This window comes from Micropterus salmoides, unplaced genomic scaffold (assembly GCF_014851395.1).
Source record: "Micropterus salmoides isolate LMB-PRFRI ecotype aquatic unplaced genomic scaffold, ASM1485139v1 Ms_hic_scaffold_12, whole genome shotgun sequence".
Lineage (NCBI taxonomy): Eukaryota > Metazoa > Chordata > Actinopteri > Centrarchiformes > Centrarchidae > Micropterus > Micropterus salmoides.
Window position 1 is genome coordinate 8,308,210 of NW_024040263.1, and position 17,340 is coordinate 8,325,549.

General features: G+C 44.2%; 1 protein-coding gene across 1 annotated transcript in view; it reads left to right on the forward strand.

Annotated features, from left to right (window-relative positions):
• Nucleotides 1-3,842: 3,842 nt before the first annotated feature.
• Nucleotides 3,843-17,340, forward strand: part of inpp4b (inositol polyphosphate-4-phosphatase type II B) — a 192,427-nt gene continuing 178,929 nt past the window's right edge. Inside the window, 1 exon segment of the mRNA XM_038713158.1 lies at nt 3,843-3,927. Coding sequence (XP_038569086.1) covers nt 3,843-3,927 — 85 coding nt within the window.

The following is a 17,340-nucleotide window of genomic DNA, read 5'->3' on the forward strand; positions in this document are numbered from 1 at the left end:
CTAATAGCGAATTGTTACCAACAACTTTAGACAAACTGCTGCATGTTGTCTAACTGTTTAGCTTAGTTTGCCACACACATTTTTAAAATTTGTTAAATTCTTGTAAGTCTAGAACCTGGATGAAACAAACCAGCCGCTTCTCTCTACCAGCAGTACCTACAGGCAGTGAGTCACAGCAGCAGAGGGAGGACAGAGGACAGAAAGAAGATACTGACTGAACTCTAGAAAGAATGAAGAACACAGACATTGCTCAGTATTGTAATGTCAGCAATATGCCTTATTTTATAGAAATTTTAGATTTGTTTCCAGTGAGATATTATTGAGTTTATATTGACTTTGCTGTTGTAAACTTTGCTGTTGTTGCTCTAGAAACATCATGTACAGTAGTTATATTGAAATTCTAATCCTCCTCTGAATTTCTTTCTTTAAATAATATAGTTTTTAAAAAGCTGTTATGTAGTAATAAAATAGAACTGATAAGAATATCGATAGTACTACAAGTTCATGATAATTTATCATTCACTCATAGTCAATGAGTTTGTTGCTTCGCATCTTTGACACGCTGTGACGTTGTTCTGATTAATTTACTTTATTATTCATAAAGGATAAACATGGCAATTAACTTTAGTCTTTGCTGTTATTTGATAACCACTAATAAATCAAACAATTTGTATAGGGGGAAGCAAAAGCTGACAAGTAGATTTTTGACCCACTGGCCCGAAAACATTAACATTGAACCCTGATGGCATGCTGATAACCATAAATTAAACATTAATGCACAATATATGTTAAAAGTACAGCAAAACAAACCTGGAAATCTATGTGATAGCACACATGTAAATCAATAGGTGTATAGCTTCATGTGCAGGGATTTAAGACATTGGTTTAAGTGAGGGCAGAGATTGCCCTGTCTGCCCTGCTCATTTTTGGCCACAGTGATTATTTACACCATGCGAATGGGATGTCTATTGCTGTGGCTTTTACTGCACTACAGCTGTGTAACCCTGGTGGATGCAGAATGCACCCCAGAGTCAACCGTGAATCAAGCTATTGGCTCTCCTCAGTTAATACGGTGAAGGAGTGTATCACAAATTCTAATGGGCCTCAAGTGCTATTGGAATGGGTAAATGTGAGGATCTATTTTCCAGGCTTTGGGGCCGAATATCTAAAAAGGGCATGTTTATTTTCTTCTCCTCTCCTCAGTGTATTTGTACTATTCTCCATCTCTAGTGCATTGTCTATTGATTTTCTCCAGCCCCCTCTATCAGTCAGGCTTTAATAAGACAACACATGTCGTCTTTTAAAGAAACGTATTAGAATGTTAATGGATCACTCCACAGACCTGTTTGCCTCTCTGCTGTGTTGCGTGTGTGTTGCGTGTGTGTGTGTGTGTGTGTGTGTTTGTGTGTGTGTGTGTGTGTGTGTGTTTGTGTGAACACACGCACATGCTTGTGTCTTTGTGTACGTGTGTGCCACCACATTTTCATTAACGCCGAAGAAGACAACATTCATCTTGATGGTTTTAGCGAGTAAAGGGGGTGGAAAACAAGGAGAATGTGGCAATAGAGGGATGAAGGGATAAGGATGGAGAGAATAGTTGAAAGTGAAGAAGAAACCTCCTCATGCAGAGTGGATTCATCTTCTGTCTTATTGTTCCTGCAGGGACCAATTTATCTTCATTTAGGTTTTTGGCACCAGCCCCAATCCAGACCAGCCTTCTTAAGAAAGCACATGACCTCAGCATGGCTCTTTAGCCATGTGGCTTGCATCTAGGGTTTGACCAGTATGTTTTTGTAAAGGCTAATTATATTGTTTGAGCTAACTGACAGTCTAAAAAATATATTTGCATTCAACTACTTGTATAACAAAGAAATTAATACTGTTAAATCCTTATTTAGGGTTTATATTGAATTATTATTATTGTCCACTGGTAGCGATTTGGCAATACTGTTACACCGTACACTGTATTGAACTAATGAATTGAATTAACATCATTCAATGCATCCTTCGAAGATTTGTGCCAAGTGTCATTAGGTAGGTAGATTTATTTTGTCACAATAGAACAGGTTATAGAATTACAGCTATAGAGATACAGGTTATCTGTATCTGCTACAGCTTGAGGTGAAAAGCTTCTTCCCAGAAGGCAGCAGGGTGAACAGGCTGTGGCTGGGGTGGGTACTCTCCTTTAGAATCCTTTGGGCTCTGCGTAGGCACCTCACTTCACCAAAATCACTGATGCTCGGGAAATGGGTACCAATGATTTTCTGAGCAGTTTTGCTGCAGAGCCCTTCGGTCCTGGGCCGTGCACATCCCATGCCAGTTAGTGATGTTTTCAGTCAGGATGCTTTCTAGTTTTATATACACAAATAGTGAAAAAGATCTCATCGAAAACAGGTAAATGGTGGTGCTACCACCCTCCTGCATAATAAATTTGCAATAAAACATTTATTTGTGACTTTTTGATGCTAAGCAACCCTAAAATAGAAAAGATTTACCATTACAGATACTGTATGTAATTATCTTAAAATATAATGGCTTTTAAGCTGTTAAAAACAGCTATGTATCAACTACCAACTTAGTTTATCATCTGATGTTTCACTGTTTTCATTTGCGGGTCTTAGTATTCAATAATATATTTTCTTGTGTTTACCTCCTTTAGGAGTTTGAAGCTGCTGCCTTTTCCGTGTCTTTATTGAGCTTTAGCTCAGACCACAACACCATCTCCATTCAGCAGGGTATAAATTAACATTGATTTTAGATATGGTCTTACTGGAGAATCATGGCCTTGGTGGCCTAGTAACTAACAATAACCTTCACCTTATGACTGGATGGAGAGGCAGCGAGTTGCATTATTCTGCCAGTGTAACTCTTCATTAAAAATAATTGCTGATTAAAACAAAGTCGCCTAGACAAGTAATTGCAGATGTCCAGCCCAGATTTACACAGCGATCTTGATATATTTTGTTTAAATAACACGAAACATCTATTATCTCTGTCACTTTCTCTGTTTAACCTGTTGATTTAACCCTGTAGTGAACTTGCCGTGTTGGTTTATACTCAGCATTACATGACACTGTGCTAAAAACTGTCACTGTACTGTGAATTCTCTCTCGCCTTCTCCCCCTCTTCCCCTCCTCTCCCTGTACACCATATGTAACTTCCAAAATCACATGCTGCACGATGCTGGCTTCACCGTATGGAGCTGAGCAGTCAGATGCTTGTTAATTGTTTTGCTTCTAGAAAAGGAAAGGAGGGAGGGGGTGATGGAGTGGCAGAAGGAGGCTGGAGAGTGGGAGGGAGACGGATGTCAGAAATCAGAGGGACCCCTGCTGCCATGTCTGGATGCAGCATTGGCTGCGCAGTGAGAAGAGAAAAAAGAAAGAAAGGGGCAGAGTTGTGTCTTTCTGACAGTGTTGCAGTCTAGTCTAGGTGCCCTACTGACAGCTCAAGATTGATGGATAGAGCTGTATATCGCACATAACATCAATTCTGTCCTGCTTTCTCTTTCATTCGGAGTCTCACTCCCTCATCACTCCTCCCTTCCCCTCTCTCTCTTGCTCTCCCTCTCTCTCCCTCCCGCTGCTGCTCCAGGTCCCTCGCCTGTCCCTCTCCTCCGTATTAGTTTCCAAAAGGCATCTTTAATGCTGCCAGAGAGCGAGCTGTGAGGCAGCAAGAAAGCGAGGCGTGCGGATTGCTACCTTTTGTGACAGCTTTTCTGCTTGGCAGGCTGCGTGTGAGCTGGGGAACTGGACTGGACTGTGGTGTTTCGTGGAGGAGGTGGGAGAGGAGGTGGGAGAGGAGGTGGAGGAGCAGGAGGGAGAACTGAGGGGCAAGCTGGACAGATGGAGGACGGCATCCAACAACTGGGACACTGCATGGTTGACATGAAGGAGCTGAGTGCCAACCCTGAAGGACTGACCGCTGCCGGTGAGCTGACTGCACTGTGTTGTTTGTCTGTCTTTCTCTTAATCTGTCTCCTCTAGGTCTCTCCTGTCCTTCCTTACACATTTAACTCTGTAACACATTGTCTGCTATTAAAATTGATTCTATTTCCTGTACAGTATCCTACTGTCTCTCTAAATGCGTGTGCCAATGATGTCTAGTTTTTTAATATTTTCCATCTTTTTGTGTTTGCAGTGGTTCAGAGTGCGCGTTTGTGTGTGTGTGTGTGTGTGTGTACATTGAAGAGAGAGAGAGAGAGAGAGAAAGAGAGAGAGTGAGTGACGGGTGGGGGTACCAGTGAAAGAGGGAAACAATTTTAAATGCACGATGATCAATAATCAAGTCAGTTATCTGTATAACGTATGCCTCAGGGTCATATTATTGCAGTTATTACAAAAGAACATTTATTAAGATGCCATTAAGACAAATAGTTGAAAATTATTTGAAATGTTTAAAAGCAAAATGAGTACACTCTCTCTTATCAGACAGTTGATACAGGAGTTGAAATGATTTTGGGGCATTTTTGTGAGCAATATCATGGTGGGCCATTAATAGTCAAGTGTCTCCACAAATTAGTCCAGAGGATTGATTTTAAAACTTAGTGGCTGCCTTTTTGCAGGTTTCCAGTTAAGTGTTGGCTTCTTGCAGTGGTTGAATTAAAATCACAAATTCTTTATCTCAGAAATGTGGTCAATTGTGTCAGAGAACTCTGCCTTACCTACTTTTGGGCAACAGTGAATTTTACTTAGTGCCTCTGCCAAGAAAAGTTCGGAAAAAACATTGTTTGTTGACATGTTTGCGTATAAAAATTCTCGCGTCTTGTTTGTGCATGTGTGCCTGTGTGTTCATTCATTGTTTCTGTCTGTGGGGGTTCCTATTTGTATGAGAATGTGCACGTGTGTGTGCTTTGCTTTTGTTTGTAACTGCAGTCATATTCCATATAGCCTAAATGTGTTGTCCTTAATGAGCCCTGGCAGGGGTAAACTAGACGTCTCAGTTCCCATCACAACAGGAGAATGCTAAAGAGATTAGCCATATCAGTGATACCACAAACCCTGCTCTCCAAGTTTAATACCTTTGCTCACCAAAAGGACAGACACTGCATGCAGTGCTGCTAAGCATTTGCATTGGCATGCGAGTTCAACACCATCATCTTCCCTATGGGGATAAGTAAATGGAGTCATACAAAGAAGAATGAAAGCGCAATTCACAAAGCCTTTTTTTATCTTTTGCCTCGAACCACACAGATACATATTGAACCAGCTTACATGCGCAATTACACACATGAAAACACACACAAACACACACACACACACACACACACACGCACACAGTGAAATAATGAAACATGTACGCCTACACAATACATCCTCACATAATACACACAAGCTCATACTCACTCAAACATTTATGACCTGATCGCGAACCCTAGATATGCGCTACTATAAAATCACACAGTCACAGATTGGAGATGACATCTGACAGGTGTGGGAGTAAAACGGTAATGACAAACACCTCACTGTATATCTGTTTTGTTTCCCTTTAGCATCCTGAGAGACAAAAGGGAAGAGCAAAGCACATTATTACCATGTTTGGCATAAAAGACAGGTTGACAACCTCACATTATCAGTCACAAGGTGAAATAGTTTATCTCCTCCTTGACAGGAGAGTAAAGTGGGACCAAACAGGTGCTTCTCAGTTCTTATTAAGGTGGGACTGAATTTTACAAACTTCCCACCACAAGGAATAACATTCTTTTATTTTGACTATGAACTATTCATGTGAATTTTGAGCTGCAACAAAATTGCACAATGCTTGACATCACAAAGTTATTGTGGACCCAAATGTCTCACTCCGTGTTCTTATTAACCCTCCAAACCCCATCTCCCTTCAACTTGACAGTCAAGACCTCCTCAGCACACCCAACTGATTCACAACACTTCATTAAACGCTGGTAACAAAACCATCTGTCCCCTCTCAATCTCCCAGGGCAGTAATGTGACGATAACTCACTGTCCCATTCAGCACCACTTGTCCTAATAGGATGCCTGTTGGTGCAAACATCAATCGAGTTAGAGGTATGTTGGCCTGGCTGATGTCTGAATCATCAGAAAGGATGTACAGGTGTTGTTTAGGCAATTTAAACTATAGAATAGAGAAGAACGGGAAGGATGAGATTAAAGAAAATTAGTGAAAAGAAATATTTCAATTACTGTGCATGGGTCTGTGTGCATGTGCAGTGAGGATGAGTAGAGTTGGTTGTAGTAGTTCGGGTGGAATGGTTTATGGAGAGACAGCCAGCCATATCCCCGATTAATATCAAATCCAATGCTGAGCCAGCCACATTAGTGAATTATAAATATCATCTCTAAATCCTAAGTAAATAATATTGAAAATATAAACAGCATTTGTTCTTAGGCACAGGCTCTTACATGTACTATCTATTCATGAAGAAGATTTGAAGGCGTGATTAAGAATGTGTGCTATTCCCATTGCAAGGGGGTTTATCAGAGCTCTTTCTGGAAATTGCTTGATTTTCTTAGTTGAGCTGGTAGCATATGATGGGGACTGGAGCAGCGACAGGCAGTATTTTGGAGCGTTTCCATCCATCCAATTTTTTTTTCTGTGGAGTCAGGAATAAGTAGCAATCCCATGTGAAATCTATGCACGCACTCCCCCACATTTCCTACATCCATTCCTCCTTGCAGAGTATCTGCTAAAAGCTAGTGAGTGGTTATCACACTGTGCAGTGGGTGAGGAAGCAGGGCAATGAGAAGGGAAGAGGGTTAAATGATCATCTGCAAGATGGACAATTTAAGTCCCTGTACATTAATTAACTTTGTCATTCCAGAGAAATCACCTAGTCTGCTCACATCCTAATAAATTACACTCTTCTCTCCCTTCAGCGTGCCTTTTCCCCTACTGATACCACCCGCAGACAGGGAGGTGATAGATTGGAGCTACAGTGAGGCTGTGCTGTTATTTCTAGAGCCAGATGAAACTGCAGTATAGCGGGCGGGCACACCTCATTTGCTTTGGGCCTCTCTGGGAGTTACATCTGCATGTGTTGCCTGCTTGCTGCCTGCTGCCTTGCTGAGCTTATTACCATATTCATAATGCCAGTGGATATCGATTTTAAATACCACACCTGTTCCACTTTTCTCCACATACTTAACCACACATTGGAGCTGGATCACCTGTGAGCTTCATATGCCAAAGGAGATGTGATTGAGGTGGACAGTACAGGTGGTTGACCTCTCCCCATGTAATGGGTAATTATTGCAATTAGACTTTGTGTATTTGTTTTGGTCAGCCGGATTCTCACCGAGGGGTTAATGACATGCAGTGTGTTCAGTGCTCGAATGATGCCACGGTGTACATAACAGGTGTTCTGTCCTCGGGCTGTGCACGCATAATTTGTCCGTGATTTTAAAAACTCTGGATATTGAGTCACTGTGATCATGTGAACAATAGTTTCAAGAGCTACACTGGAACAGTGTCATGTAGTCAGTATTCGCTCTCAAAGATGCAACGTAACCTGTGTTCCCTGTCTTATAATCAAAGCATTTGGCATCATCCTTCTATAAATACTTGACACACTGACAAGCTGTGCTCTAAAATTCAGACATCTTTTAACTCCAATCCTCCTCCTGTTTCACTATCAAGTATATCTACTTGCTTTGCCATGTGTGTACGTCTCATGATCGCTATCCCCAATCCCCATATCAGACCTAGACTTAGCTTTACTTCTAAATTAAATTACTTCTACAATGACAGACATTTTACATTGCTTTTTACCACTCTAGATAAGTTGGTGTCTAGGACAGATGGAGTCCTCTAACGTAACTGGGCTGTTCAAGTGACTGTCCCTTATGATAGCATCAGAGACAAGACCCGGCAGCTGGCACTGTCTTAGCCCACCTAGCTAAAGGGCTTTCTGTTGCCACCCCACGACATTTCATCCAGGCTTATTAAAGTTTCAGCACTCACAAGGAAACCTGAGGAAACATGACCCCTGAGGAATGTGATGATGAGAGTAATGTGAAAACCAGATAACAACACAGAAAGTTTATTTACATACATAATTGGCCTATTTGTGTAACTGTGTGAGTGTGTGTATGCATGTGTTAACTTGCCCACGCGCTTCAGCTGTGTCAATTAGTCGTTGACTGCATTTGTATGCATGACAGATATTGCGCTAAGTTTGCATAAGCCTGTTTATTTAAATGTAGCCTATCCTGACAAGTACAGCAGCTGGCAAAGTCAAATTGACAATGAAACTTTAGAATTTATTCTCATATTCATTCTGTCAACATATTCGCTGAATTTAGATATGCACGTCAAGTTGCGTGGGATTTTTCCCGTGCATTGGGTCTTCTTGGCCTCAGTAGGCAAGTCACCCTCAAGAGGGCACTGGGTAATGCTAATGATTTTTGTAATTTAGCTTTTGCTTGTTATTCATTAGCAATTCCTCTAACAACATTTTGTTTTGCAAGTTAATGTTCCAAAGAACACATGTAAAAGAATAAAAGAAAAATATTGAATTGGTATTCATACTGTTGTGGTAAGATTTCTAAAGCAAGCATTTGATAAAATATGTTGAAGTGTGTCTGAAATCAAATAGAATTTTTGGGATTGATCACTGAAAATAAATTATGCTTGAAACCACAAATGTTAAAGTAAAAAATTTATTGAGTCAGTCTTTTGCAATACTGTATAAAATGTAAGATCAAATCAAGCTTCACTATACACTTTATATAGTTCATTTATACTTCCATGCATTACTTACTGTTTGGAAGTACCGGGAAGCATACAGTGTATAAAAATGGCATCTTCTATAGACTGAATCACTGTGACATCGCACTCACAACAGTCACATCCAGGTAGACAACTGGCAGTTGATTTCAATTGCAGAGATACATAACATCAGCAAATATCTGTTGTCATTTTCAGCTGTAACATTTAAAGCTATACAGTTAAACACAGTAGTCTGACCTTTCTGACGTTTCTGCTATGCTTATTTTTTGTACTGTGTTGCTTTGCTAGCGTCTTTGGTAAACCAAATCTAACCAACGGCAACATCTCACCGCCGGTTTGACTAAATTTTGGGTAAGTTAAAGCTTTCCCACCAGGTAAATGAGATCTCCACATTAATATTAGTGTTGTTAGATTAATTAAAAGGGCTATATGTAGTTTTTCAGTGAAATCACTCATTAATAGGGGTGTGACGAGACACTTAACCCACGAGATGAGATTTTAACACTGTAAAAAAATCTTTTATGCTGAAAATTTTGAGCATTAAACACTATTTCCTGCACGATGATGAATTTTTCTGCACCAGTTATGGTGAATTTTTTTAAAATTTATATAAAGAACACAAAATTCAGGAGGCAGGTGACAAACTCTATAGCCTAACTATAACATAATATAATGCAGTGCAGCTCTCAGTCATTCTGTGTTGCTTTCAGACCTGTTTCTCCTGTAGATCAACTTTTCTCATGTAATATTATCCGTGCTGAGTCCTGATTTAGTCACCTCAATGATAAATTATTAAATTTTAATTTAGTTATAAACTCCTTTAAAAGCTCCTGTGTTTCAGCAGCTTTTCTGCTCATGCGCAAAACTCTATCAGCTATGTTGCCACTCATCACAGCTGTCTGGACTCACAGTGCAAGCTGGTTACACCGGTGTCAATCAGCTGGGCGGAGCTGATTAGCTCCGTGAGTCCATCTTATCAGCTATACATTTGTATTTCATTGCGTGAGAAAATCGATGTGTGGCTTGACAGTGTGTGAAAAATGTCATTTGCGCGAGTCTCGCGAGACAGCTTTTTACCTGCCAAAAATATCCTCACAATTTAATCTCGCGAGATCTTGTTGTGCGAGATCTCGTCACACCCCTACTTATTAATTAATCAAATATTCACTGCCTTTTTATCACTGGGTTTAAACCTCACTTAGAAACGAAGCACACACCTGTTTTTTCTGTTGCTTGGAACAGCCACTATTTTGTTTTTAACTCAGACTCCAACATAAACTCCACGTAAGCATTAAAACAACAGTAAAAGTTTATGTGATGATGCCTGTCAGACCATACGAGATTCAGATGATGTCGGTGAAAACAGTCATATCAAAATCATGGAGAGAGTCACGTTAGCTCGCTGAGCAGTTGCTACTGTTATCCGGTGTAAAGTTGTATTCCTTTCCACATTACTTCACCAGCTAACGCGACCCATGTTACTATCCTGTGTACCACCAGTATTATGTCAAAATGTTGATTTAGCATGTGAGAAATGATGTAATGGTAAAAAGCAAATGTAGAGCGATTTCTTTGCTAGCCTAGTGATGCAAGGCAGGGCAGCCAGCTAATGCTAATTAGCTTGGAGCTGCCGCTGTTTGCTTCGTAACGTTCAATTTAGATTTATTGTCGTTTTACCGATACTCAGGTACACAGCTTCTCCACCGTCTCAGTCGCTGTAACTAACATGACCAACATAATATGCAATCAGCTACGGCAACAAAATGGCGACAACAACACAGAGGAAGACCCATCCACTAATGTTACAGTAATGTTAGTGCGGTCTAACTGTTGATGTGGCAACAATCTCTTTATAATATTCAGTCTAGCTCACTAAACATTTCTTTACATTACCAATACATGTAGCTGCGTTGACACTGCTGAGCCTCGGGTGAAAGATGCACAGATAGTAAAGTTAGTTACTTAAAGGCAGCAGGCAATCTAACGCCGATGTAGCAGGTTGGCTAAATGCAGTAAATGTAACGTTATCATGTAACGAGCATAAATTACTTCAACCTCAAGCTGATAAAACTATTACTTTAACATTGCGGTGGGAGTTTACCTGAGTTTCCAGCATGGTGTGTGAAGCTGTCTCCCTGTCTGTCTATAGCCACTGTCACACTACCTTTTTTCCGGGAGTATTGTGCCAACATGCTGCTCGCTGTGCTGTATGAAAGGTAATGGGCCGCTGTTTATCTGCCTCTGCACCGGGAACATTGAAGTAACAGAGGCTGAACACGTCTGGAGAAAAGCCACAGCTGGCATGCTGGTATTTGTTGCAGGATCTCTGTATGAAAGTGTTTCGGATTATGCAAGCTCATGAGCTCAAGCCAGCGCGCATACGAGCACACATCAGGTAGCAATCAACATGTTGCTGCTATTGAATTGTATGTGCATAACACCCAAGTTATTGTAAACAAACATTGTGATTGGTTCTATATATTTCAAAAGAGATCTATAAGAATTGATTAAATTAAAGGCTAGTTTCAATTGCTCTATTTGAATATAATATACCTATATTTTACCCTAAACATATTTCAGAATGCTTCTGTGATCTTTTAGTTCTGCATTTATAGCTAAAAGACGGAAACCACAGCGTTAAGACACAGAAAATCTGTGATGTTGTAAAGAACCGTCTCGGGTTACGTATGTAACCCTTGTTCCCCGAGAAGGGGAACGAGACACTGCGTCGGTGACGACACTATGGGAACGCCCCTGGGCGTGGCAGGGCTGAACTATGAATGAAACTACTCCAATCCTATTGGTGTTACTAGAACGGTAGTGTGTGACGGCGTAACCGGAGGGGGTATATAAGCACGCCGGCACATAAGACACATTAGCCCTTTCTATGAAGCAAGGCACTCCAGGCGTGGTGAGGTGTGGTGGACCGACGCAGTGTCTCGTTCCCCTTCTCGGGGAACAAGGGTTACATACGTAACCCGAGACGTTCCCCTTCGAGGGAACTCGAACTGCGTCGGTGACGACACTATGGGAACGAGATACCCACTTAGGCCGTACCGAAACCCCGCCTGCCCCCAGCGTGCAGAACCTGACGGCACGACTAGGAGGAGAGCGCACGGGTGCCGGGTGCAGAAGGCAGGTCCAGACTGTAAAACCGGATAAAAGTGTGAGGGGTGGCCCAGCCAGCCGCATCACACAAATCCTGGAGTGACGTCCCTGCGAGGAGGGCCCTAGAAGCTGCCATGCCTCGAGTAGAGTGCGCCCTTACGGCCATATGTGAAGGCAAACTGCACACCTGATAGGCCAGGGAAATAGTCTGAACGATCCAGTTGCTGATGGTGTGTTTAGAAGCAGGGAGCCCAGCCTTGGGGGACCCAAAACACACCAGCAACTGGTCTGCTTTCCTCCACCGGGAAGACCTCAGAGTGTAAATACTCAGTGCTCTGACAGGGCAGAGCAGATGAAGTCTCCCATCCTCCGCCGTCACAGAGGTGGGGGATGAAACGAGGTGAAAGCGAGGTGAAAGGTCATTTTAAGGGTCAGGTGCTTGGCCTCAGCCGACTCCAGGGGTTCGAAGGGGGCCTCAGCCAGCACTTCGAGAACCACTGCCAGGTCCCAGGTGGGAACCCTGGAACGAGTCACGGGTCTCATCCTCCGGGCTCCACGGAGGAAGCGCACGACCAGCGGAAGCCTCCCCAAGGGCCCATCACTCAGAGGGGCGTGGAATGCTGCAATGGCAGCCACATATACTTTGAGCGTGGACGGGGAGAGGCCAGCGGAGAAACGGTGCTGGAGGAACTCCAGTATCACAATTACCGAGCAGGTAACTGGGTCCACCGCCCGTTCTCTGCACCAGGTGGTGAACACATTCCACTTTAGGCCGCACATCCTTCTCGTGGACGGGGCTCTGGAGCTGAGCAGCGTTTCGACTGCTCCTGTCGTCAGACCCGCCTCTAAGAACTGCGCCTCCTCAGGGGCCAGACCCATAGCTGCCACAGGGCGGGGCAAGGGTGAAAGATCTGGCCCTCTGCCTGGGACAGCAGGTCTCTCCTCAGAGGGACCTGCCAGGGCGGGCCCTCGAGGAGCGATATTAAATCCGAGAACCACACTCGTGCCGGCCAAAACGGGGCTACTAGTAGTAGGCTGACGCCGTCCTGGCGGACTCGCTCCAGAACCCCCGGGAGCAGAGCGACTGGGGGAAACGCATACAGACGCAGCCTCGGCCACGTCTGTACCATGGCATCCAGCCCTAGCGGGGCTGGCGGTGATAGGGAGAACCACAGGGGACAGTGTGCCGTCTCTCGGGACGCAAACAAGTCCACGTCTATGGGGCCGAACTCTTCGCATAATAACTCCACCACCTCGGGGTGGAGTCTCCATTCCCCGGGCCTCAACCCCTGTCTCGACAGCAGGTCTGCTCCCCTGATTCTGGGTCCCAGGGATGTACATCGCTCTGAGGGACAGCAGTCTCTCCTGGGACCACAGGAGGATCCGATGTGCCAGTTTGCATAATGGGCGCGAGCGCAGATCCCCCAGGTGATTCAAATAGGCCACCACCGCCGTATTGTCGGTCCTGACAAGGACGTGGCGACTGCGGAGAGCGGGCAGAAAACTCCTCAGAGCTCTGAAAACCCCCAACATTTCCAGGCAATTTATGTGCCAAGAGAAATGATGCTCCTCCCAGGAGCCTCTCGCGAAGCGGTCGTCCATGACCGCGCCCCATCCCGTGAGTGAGGCGTCTGTTGAAATAATTGTTCGGCGACAGATTGCTCTCAACACAGGACCTTGGGACAGGAATAAAGGCTTCCTCCATACGGATAGGGAACGAAGGCATCCGCTCGTAACCCGTATCAGACGGAGCGGATTTCCCCTCGGGGAGAATCCCTTGGATTTTAGCCACCACTGCAGGGCTCTCATGTGCAGTAGTCCGGAAGGTATTATACTGGACGCTGCTGCCAGAAGACCCAACACCCTCTGAAAGTGTTTCACAGTGATGGCGCGGCCTAACTGCACTTTGGTCACTGAGGATAAAATGGACTCGATGCGTGCGGGAGACAGGTGGGCCCGCATCGTCGTTGAGTCCCACACCACCCCTAGGAACGCAGTCCGTTAGGCGGGTGTCAGCACGCTCTTCTTCGCGTTGAGCCGCAGCCCCAAACGCTGAAGGTGGGCGAGGACGACATCTCGATGCCGAACCGCTAACTCTCGAGACTGGGCCAGGACGAGCCAGTCGTCGATGTAGTTCAGTATGCGGATGCCCTGGAGCCTCAACGGAGCCAGAGCTGCATCCATGCATTTGGTGAACGTGCAGGGAGATAGTTCTAGGCCGAACAGAAGAACCCGATACTGGTAAGCCGTGCCCCCGAAGGCGCCGCTGATGACGTTCCGTTTCCTCTATGCTAAGCACATTTAGCTCCTCAGAGCCAGATCGTGTCAGCCTTTCCGGACTCGCCCCTCGAGTGGGAGAAACCGTGAAACGGGCTCCCGATCGGGGACGAGGGGAGGAGGATTCCGCAGACAAAGGACCGGAAAAAGGCCTCAGCCATTCCGGCACCCTCGGCAATCTCGCGTTGTGATCCCCAGGATCGGAGCCGCCGTGACGCCTCAGCAACCGCGGGGCCTGTGCCACGAGGGGAGCGCATCCGACCATCCTCTAGGAAGAGAGCCGCTCGAGACCTCAGCACCCTCAGGGGCAGGGCCTCGCAATGGTCGCAGGCAGCCCCCTCGAGAGCCGCCTGAGCATGCGACATCCCCAGGCATGAGACACACATCCCATGGGTATCACCTTCTGTGATGAAACACTCACAAGGGAAGACACACTGTCTTGACATGATCTTCTGCTGCTTCGTCTCGATGTCAGGTAGAAAAATGGAGCTTCCAAACATAGCCAGAGTGCCTGCTGAATAGAAAGAAGCTAATGTGTCTTATGTGCCGGCGTGCTTATATACCCCCTCCGGTTACGCCGTCACACACTACCGTTCTAGTAACACCAATAGGATTGGAGTAGTTTCATTCATAGTTCAGCCCTGCCACGCCCAGGGGCGTTCCCATAGTGTCGTCACCGACGCAGTTCGAGTTCCCTCAAAGGGGAACACCTTTCCAACATTCACTGACAATTAAGCAATAAACAATGGCTGAATAATGAGAATGGAGGTTCGATTGTGGGAAGCATTTGACTAGGGGTATAAAGATTCCATATGCTGGACTAAAGAAAAATGTATTAGCAACTATTGGAGGTCACTGGCCACAGATACAGGGTTTTGGTCTTACTGCTTGTCGACGGCCTACTTTGGCCTGTTCCACGAGTCCCACACTAGCTGCCCGATCCTGGCTTTTTGCTAGGGATTCTCCGGGGTTCTCCGTGTCTGAAGAAAAACCTGTTTTCAGGTTTCCTTCGTTGCCGCTGGCGAGACCACGTGGCTTGGTTTGACCTCGGTGAAGTTGGCTCGACGAAAAAGCTTAAAAAGGGAACTTGGTCGTTCTCGAATTAGACCAGTGTAACTTAACGGACTGATAACTTTAACAAAACAAAAGAAAGAAAAAAAATAAAACAAGTCCAGTTGCTGGAACTGAGGGGCAAATCGATGTCGCGGCACTTCGCGTGTGTAGCTTCAAGCGAACAAAAACTTTGTTGCGCTGGTCGAACTCTTAGGGCGTTGCCGGGAGAGGCACGCCGGACACATCCAGAGAGCAGAGCGGAAGACCAGAGCACGAGGAGAAGAGAAGAGGGCGGGCAACGTCATGTGTCGCTCTTTTGTGGTCTGGGGCGTGGTTCTCCCAGGGGGCGTTTCCGGTTTCCCGAAGGACTGCCTTTCTAAACTTTTAATGTCTATAAAAGAAAAGAAAATCTATTTGCGCGTATTATAATCAAATATTTTCCACAATCAAACCTCACTGGTTAAACAGTTGTACCGTTGTAAGCTAAGCATTTGGTAACAATTATTGGTAGTGATGAATGAGTGACATTTATACATTAACGGCATTTCCGACGATGGTATGTAATACTTTTTTCATCCACTTGGGGGAGCTCCGGTTACATGAGGAAAGCTTAGATTAATCCAAAACAATCTTTCCTTAGGAACTGGGGAATTTAGTTATTTAGCCTTAAATTCAAGCTGGCAATTAAGAGTATAGTATGGCATTTCTTTATCATCATTTCTAAAGGAATTGTGTGAGAAAGTATTGTGAACAAGCATTGGTTACACATAAAATGACGAGTATCCTTAATCTTGCTGAAAATAAAAACACTGCAAAAGTAACTTATTTAGATTCTTTTCAGCACTAATATCAACAACAGATAGCAACAACATGGTACTACTCAAATAGAGGCAAACGTAATCAAGTAACTAAAAGATTGGAAACAGTCTTTGGAGACTGCAGTCTTTGTTCATTTAAAGTTCGGCTGTCCTGGATTATGTCACACTTTGGCGTAAAAGTGGGTATCCCTTTGATGGGGTAATGAAACACAGAGCAAGGTCAGTTGCCACGGTTACATGTGTGGGGGCAGTTTAGGGTTTCCTGCCCCCCTCCAAGGAGAGTTCCGATAGGCTGTTTGTAATCTCTGATTAATTTCTTTGTCATTTTAACAATTCAGGCACCGAGAGGCTTATCTTGGCTGTTGCCAAAGGTGGCCAGTTTTACGATCAACTGCTCATGAATAGCACTTAGTGAGAGTGACCTCCACCCCCATTCTGTTGGGGTCTCTTCAGCCGTCTGTTGAAAGTTGATCTCAACCCCCCTGCTCCTCTCTGGGAGAGGAAAAGAGGAATTTGGAGTAGCTCCAAATTTATTCAATATAAAATGCACAAATCCACACTGTTGTCCACTACATATTTTTGAGGAGGTGCATAGCCTCTGCGTAACCCCGTAGCCTATGCCGTCGATTCCACGCAGAAGTTACACTTAACTTTCTGGATACTGTTACATTACCCAATTGCACTGTCAGTTACAAGCATATGTTTTCTGGGTCTCTTCTATTAGAATAACTATGGCTTAGTAGGAAGCTATTTTTGATCATTAGGATGAAACTTGAACCTTTCAGTTGGAAAATCTACCTTACCTTTTTTTTTGTCAGTGGAACATCTGAGAAACGGCAAAGAGTTATTTTCATCACCCCTAGGTTTCCTCAATATTTGCTCTCATAATATTTTCTTGCCAGGTTTCCTCTTTACAGAGGGTCAGTGGGGTTAGCTTAGGATAGGCAGGATAGGTAGATTTTCCAAAATGCAGTCTTGTCTTGCACAGGTTGTTGCCTTGATATTGCGTCATTTTGTTCTATGATTGTTGTTCAGTGTAGACTTTAAGTAAGACCATGAAGACATGCTTTGTGATGAAAGGCTTTACGAATAAACATACCTGACTTGACATGAAAGCTGCCAAGAAAGTGTGGCAACTGAAGTAATTGATAAACACTAGTAAATCACTTTCAGTCTTTGTGAAAGATCCTCATTATATAAAATGACTATTAACTGAAGTCGTGTGTCTCCCATACACCAATAAGCATCGAGTATCCATGGCCCATTAGTGGGGTTGATGAGCCTTAGAGGGGCCAATTGTGTCCAAGCATCCCAGCGTCCCAGCAAGAAGAAAATGTTGTTTAGTGGTGAAGAGCCCCTCTACATGTTGTTGCAGGTGTTTCAT